At 58.2% G+C, this 6164-nt stretch overlaps 1 protein-coding gene across 1 annotated transcript; it reads left to right on the top strand.

Annotated features, from left to right (window-relative positions):
- The first annotated feature begins 1897 nt into the window (after positions 1-1897).
- FABP3 (fatty acid binding protein 3) lies at positions 1898-4898 on the top strand. Its single transcript, XM_065744355.1, has 4 exons — positions 1898-2031; positions 2567-2739; positions 4446-4547; positions 4627-4898. The coding sequence occupies exons 1-4, from the start codon at positions 1959-1961 to the stop codon at positions 4678-4680; spliced, it is 402 nt and encodes a 133-aa protein (XP_065600427.1). The 5' UTR covers positions 1898-1958; the 3' UTR covers positions 4681-4898.
- Positions 4899-6164: the final 1266 nt, after the last annotated feature.

Here is a 6164-nt window from a genome sequence, read left to right as displayed (position 1 = left end):
GAGTGGGTACTGCTGGGTGCTGGGTGTCTGTGTGCGTGAGTGGCAGTGTGAAATAATGCCCATGTATATCGGTGTCCTCGTGCATGTGTGCCTCTGCGTGTCGGTGTCTGTGTCTGTGGGGGTTTGTATGGGTGTCTGTGTGTGTGTGCAACTTTCTGCATCGTCACGCGTGGGTGCCCACGCACAGGGGTGTCTGTTTGCGTGGGTATCCATGTGCAATAATGACTGTGTGTGTGGGTGTCTGTGGGTACAGGCGTCCAAATGTGTGGATGTCTTCACACCTGTGGGTCTTCGTGCCCACAGGTGTCACTGTGTGATGATGTCTGTGGGTGTGAATGTCCACACGCACTGGTGCTCACGTGCATGGGTGCTGCTGTGAGTGGGTGCCCGTGTCCATGTGTGTGGATGCCTGAGCACACGGGTGTCCGTGTGCGTGGATGTGCAATAATACCCATGTGCATGGTTGTCCATGTATGTGAGTGTACACATGAGTGGGTGTCCACGTGCATGGGTGTTCCTGTGTTTGTGTGTGTGTCCATTTGTGTGCACATCCGTGTCTCGTGGCCCTGCTGCACCGAGGGGATGCTGGGAGCCCCAGAGCCATGCACATTTGGGATTCTGATGCCCAAGGATGGCAATGGGGGGAGCAGAGAAGGGTGATGCCCCCAGACCACGGCCTGTCCCCACCCTGTGGCACCTGGAGGGTGAGTTAAAGGAGCACTGAGCACTCTGGGGGGCAGCTGGGGGGCACCCAGGGCCATGGTTGGGTAATAAACTGTGTGTATTTTCCTGTGACACAGTGCACCGTGCTCTGTCCCCACAGGGGCTGATGACTGTGCTGCCCAAGGCACAGGGGCTCCCACTCGCAGCCCCTCCAGGGCCATGGGGAGGAGGCTGAACTTGAGCCCCTGGCTATTTTTGGTTGCCTGAAGTGACATCTTGGGGATGGAAAGAGAGACAAAGTGTCCCTGAGTGACACCCAGACGTGGTCACTTCAACCCTGATGCCACCACCTTGCTGTGCTGGGTTTGGGGACACTCGATGGCTCCTGCCCAATCCCCGAACAAAATGGGCTGAAGTTGGGCAGAAGATGCCTGACCTCCTCAGGCTCTACTTTCACCCCTTCCCATAATTATGTCCCCAAAGGTGATAGCCACCCCCTGTGTGTCTGTCTCGGGGCTGGGGACACTTTGGACAATGGGACCCCCAGAACTATCACCGTGGGGCACAGTCAGCGGGATCGGAGGGGGATGGGAGGAGGCTCAACCCCGAGCCAGGGCTGCGTGCCCACTGGGGCAGGGGACACCAAATTCCACTGCTACCTCAATGCCCTGGCATGCTGCAACCCGAGCCTGAAGGAGGGAGGGGATTGTGTCCCAAATGCCACCAGCACTGTGGGAACAGGCATGGGGGGAGAAAGGGGAACAGCATCCACAGGACCTGGGGGGCTTCAAGCCTGAGCCCTGCAGGGCCAGGAACCCTCGGCAGCTGTTGGGATGGGGCTGATTTGATGGGTCCAAAAGGCGTTAAACTCCAATTATCAGCGATGGGAGGGATGGGGATGAGGCTGTCCTCACCCTCACTGTCCCCAGCACACACACAGTGACGCGGTCCCGCGTGTCCCCACGGGATGCTCCCGCGCCTCAGTTTCCCCCACTCCATCCACGCTTCACCATGAGGACGCGGCCACCGGCACCGCCCATCCTCATCTCCACGCACCCACTCGTGTCCGCGACCGCCGTGGGGCCGCGCACAGCACACGGGCAGGGGGCGGGGGGTGGTGGGGGCGGCAAGGGGGTGGTGGTTGGCAGCGCTGCCTGTCCCCGCCGGGGTATTTCTGGAGCCTCTCCCCATCATGTGATGGGGCCGGTATTTAAGGAGCCGCGGGGCCGGGCGGCAGCTGCGGGCGGTGCGGCGCTGCGGGGACAGAGGGACACGGGGACACGCGCGGCTCCGCCATGGTGGAAGCGTTCGTGGGTACCTGGAAGCTGGTGGACACGGCCAATTTCGATGAGTACATGAAGGCGTTGGGTGAGTGGGGGTCGGGAGCGCGGAAATCGCTGGGTTTTTCCGCCTTCTTTTTTTTTTTTTAACGGGGTGGGTGGAGATCGTCGCCTGATGCGTGAGTTTAAACGGGAAAAAAAAAAAGAAAATAGAAATAAAATACAGAAATAAACATAGGAAAGCGCAACGCGGTGCTGTGCTGGGGAGGGGCTGCAGCCGGGGTTGGGGCTGGAGGGGAACTCGTGGAATCTCCCCCTGCAGCCCCGGTGTGGGGGGAGGGCTGATGGAGGGAGACCGAGGCAGTGCATGCCCCCATCCTCTGTCCTAAATCCTTCATCCCTGGGCAGGATGAGACCATAGCCCCAGAGGGGTCTGGAGGGGTGGTGACAGTGGGTGCTCCCTGCCCAGCCATAAAGGTGTAGGATCAGCCTCTGAGTGATCCCCCAGAGTACAGCCCCATGGGGATGCAATGAGTCCCCCATCCTGAAAAGACAGAAAAAACCAGGAGGGGCTCTGTGGTGATGCATGGGGACACCGTGTTGACCCCCTGTCCCCTCTCCAGGGGTGGGCTTTGCCACCAGGCAGATGGCCGGCCTGACCAAACCCACCACCATCATCGAGGTGGATGGAGACAAGGTGACAGTGAAGACCCAGAGCACCTTCAAGAACACAGAGATCAGCTTCAAGCTGGATGAGGAGTTTGACGAGACCACGGCCGATGACAGGCATGTCAAGGTGAGAGAGATGGGGGGCTGCTTCCCTCTGCCCTTTTCCCTTTGCACACTCTGCCCTCGCCTCTGCTTGCAACTGGGTTTTGCGGAAGGTGATGCTGTAACCAAGTGGCTGTGTTGTGAAAGAGATTTGGGGGCCACCACGGGGCTTGTAGGACACAAAACTCCTTCCTGCCCCATGAGGAAGCAGACACAGAGCTGGTGTGGAGTGAGGTTGGGCTGAAATGGTGTGTGAGCAAGGCAGTAGTGCCAGGCAGACATTGCAGCATGTCCCTGTCCTCATCCTCTGCTCTATCTGCTCAGCCCCCCTGGTGCCATCTCTCTTGCAGAGGGACCAAAGCAGCAGTAGAGCACAGGTTTGGCCCCCAGGAGTTATTTCCATGCTCAGCTTTGACTATAACCAGCCTGCCTGCTTTGTCTCGTGACAGCTCGGCCCCAAGTGTAGGGCTGCTCTGCTCAGGGTGGTGGAAACTATGCTAAAAGCTCTTTGGCTGCTGGTGTGTGGCAGAGACGTGTGAAGCAGCCAGGGACGTGCCCTTCAGATGCCCCTCGGCTGGCTGCCAAAGGGCAAACAATAAGGGAGGGGAGGAGGGGGCAGTCTGGCAGCCCCCAGACAGCCAAGCAGGGAGCTGTGGGGCTGCTGGGCTGTGAGGTGCTCCAAGGTGAGGAGCAACCAAGCCCAGGATGGGTTTTCCAGGGCTAGGAGAACATGAGCTGTGAAGAGAGCCAGGCTGTGGGGCACCCAAGCAATTGGGATACTCAAGGCACTTGGACATGTGTACAATGGGGAGAACCAAGTCACGGTCCGCAGGGTCCCACATCACGGTGAGACTCAACCCATGGGAACATCAACCATGGGGGACTCAACAATGGGGAGATATGAGCTGTGGGGACATGCAGGTAATGGGGAGTCCTAAATTATGGGGTCATCCGACCATTGGGAGATTCAAACAATGAGAAGACCCAAATGATGTAAAAATTTAAGCCATGCAGGACCCTGACCCATGGAGGCACCCAAGCCATGGGCTGGATGGACTCAAGCCATGTCAACCAAGCCATGGGGACAGCAAACTGCAGCAGAACCTGTGCAGTGCTGGGGACCTGAGCCATGGGAAGCTCAGCCCTTGGGTGCCTGTGCTCCAGGAGAGCAGCAGTACTGGGTGCACAGGGAGGTTTGCAGGACACAAGAGGCTGGGACAGCTGAGGGCATGTAGTCCCCGGGGCTGCAGATGGGAAATGCAACTGGGAGGCAGAGGTGCCAGGCAGCAGGGGGGTAGCAGAACAGTGGTGGGCAGCCAGTGCCACTTCCCATGCTGGCACAGCTGAGCCTGCTGTCACGCTAACCTTGGCACTGGCTGGGCACTCAGGGCTGAGTCAACAGCAGCGGCTGTGCAAACAGCAGCCTGGATGAGAAGGGGCTTGTTCAACAGCTCAGGATACAGCTGTGGGGCAGGGAGGGCAGGGTCACCTCAACAGTGCCCGCAGTGGGGCCACTGGTGCCAACAGGGGCAAATGGGGCCACGACTGTGACCCAGCTGGTGTCCCGTGCCAAGGTGGGTGAGTAGTGCCAGGTGGGATGCTGGCACCCGGTGACCCTGGAGGCACCCATCACTGGTCTCCAGGCCCCATGGGATGAAAAGGAGCATCTGATGCTGCAGGGATGGAGCGGCGAAGCTCCAGCCATGAGGGGGTTCTGCTCTCTCTCCACAGTCTTTGGTCAAGCTAGATGGAGGCAAGCTGGTCCACGTGCAGAAGTGGGATGGGAAGGAGACGTCGCTAGTGCGGGAGCTGAAGGATGGGAAGTTGATTCTGGTAAGGAAATAGAAAGGATTTTAGACAAGGGATGCCCAAGATGCCAACCCAGTGCTCACCTCCTGCTCTTTGCCCCCAGACCCTCACCATGGGCAGCGTTGTCTCCACCCGCACCTACGAGAAGGCGTCATAGAGGCTGTCCCAGCTCCCTGCCTGCCCCCAGCGCCAGCTCCAGCATCAAACTGTCACTGCCTCCCCCCAGCCACAGTGCCAGAGCCCTGCGAAGCCACCGTGCCCTGATCCCGTGGTCTCGTGGGGCTGCTTGGGGTGAGGGTGTTACGTTTGGGTTATTTGTTTTGTTTTTTAATGGAAGAACCCATGTGGAAAAATAATAAAAGCAATGTTGTTACAGGGCTGTGGCTGGCGTGCTTGGGAAAAAGGCTTTTGGTGTGCGCACCCTAGGGATATCACTGTCCCCTTTATCTGCTGCACAGCACATGTTCCCTTCTCACAGAGCACCCATCGGTCTCACAAATACGCCAGCAGGTGGGAAAACGCAGCAGCAGACACTTCCCACCAGCAGGAGCAGTGAGCCCACTCCAGGGACACAAGTCTGCAGCCCCACTGCACTCGGGGTCTCTGCTACCCATTGCATCACTGCTGCAGCACCAGGTGGACACACAGCCTGTTTTATTTCCTTTTTTTGAGGGAATATTAGCTCACTCCAGTAGCAGCTCTATCATTCAGGATACAAGCACACGTCACATCAACCAAAGTGATCCTACTCAAGCACAAATCCAGACAGGTGCTGCCTGCCAAAGCATCAGGTGATGTGACGTGCCTGGCCACAGAGGAGCAGGGGAGCCAAGGTCAGGAGCATGTCAGGTCCTGGCCTGGGAAGGGCCACACGGAGCTGAGGGAGTTCAGGGGCTGAAGCCCTGTGCCCAGCCCCATCGTGCCAGCCTCAGCTTGGGGCAAGCAGCACTAGAAACAGCCCTGCTGCAGCAAAACCTCCCCGACCTCCTCCTTAGAGGACTCCCAATGCAGTCACTACCAAAGGCCATCGCCAAAAGGTGCAGAGCCCCACCGAGCACTGCACCACTCATCCTCAGCCCAGGGAAGCCCTGCAGACTGTGGCACAGGGCTCCTCTCCTCCCTGGATCTCCAGGCCCCCTGACACATCCCATCTCCCCCCAGCAGGCAGTGCTCAGCTTGCAAACCAAGGACTGTTTCATCCACTGCTCAAGACAAAGCGTGGAGCGCACAAAAGAAAAAGCAGTGCAAAGTACACCTGGAGATTTGAGAGATTTATTTTCCATCCTTTACAAAGGCAGCAAATACACCACAGTTAATGTTTACTCAATTATCACCACTCGCCCATTCACTTCTTACTCTGCCACTTTCAGTGTTTACAGACAAAATGAACGCGGTGGGGGAGGGTTTGTGTACCAAAGCCAACCCATGAACAGAGCCCCTCCAGGCAGCACCTTGCACTGGGAAAGGAGCTGGGTGAGGGCAGATAGGAGTGCCCTTTCTTGGAGCTGTTGTGCAGCAGGGCTGAGCTCGGTCACCACGCGTGCAGGCAGGCTGGGGTGCAGGGATGCACAGCTCCACCTTTTACAGGCAACTGGATCCAGGGTTGATGTCACAGCTCAGGGCTGAGGCAGACTGGGTGGG

Source organism: Cyrtonyx montezumae, unplaced genomic scaffold, assembly GCF_038088225.1.
Source record: "Cyrtonyx montezumae isolate F1298 unplaced genomic scaffold, pur_monq_1.0 scaffold_31, whole genome shotgun sequence".
Classification (NCBI taxonomy): Eukaryota; Metazoa; Chordata; class Aves; order Galliformes; family Odontophoridae; genus Cyrtonyx; species Cyrtonyx montezumae.
The sequence above is the reverse complement of the archived record's forward strand: the minus strand, read 5'-3'. Positions and strand labels throughout refer to the sequence as shown.

What these genes read in the sequence shown, in the direction of transcription:
- FABP3 (XM_065744355.1), top strand. Translation starts at nt 1,959, where the DNA reads ATGGTGGAAGCGTTCGTGGGTACCTGGAAGCTGGTGGACACGGCCAAT. An exon ending in TGAGTACATGAAGGCGTTGG is followed by an intron (nt 2,032 to 2,566) that starts GTGAGTGGGGGT and finishes TCCCCTCTCCAG; the next exon opens with GGGTGGGCTTTGCCACCAGG. An exon ending in AGGATGGGAAGTTGATTCTG is followed by an intron (nt 4,548 to 4,626) that starts GTAAGGAAATAG and finishes CTTTGCCCCCAG; the next exon opens with ACCCTCACCATGGGCAGCGT.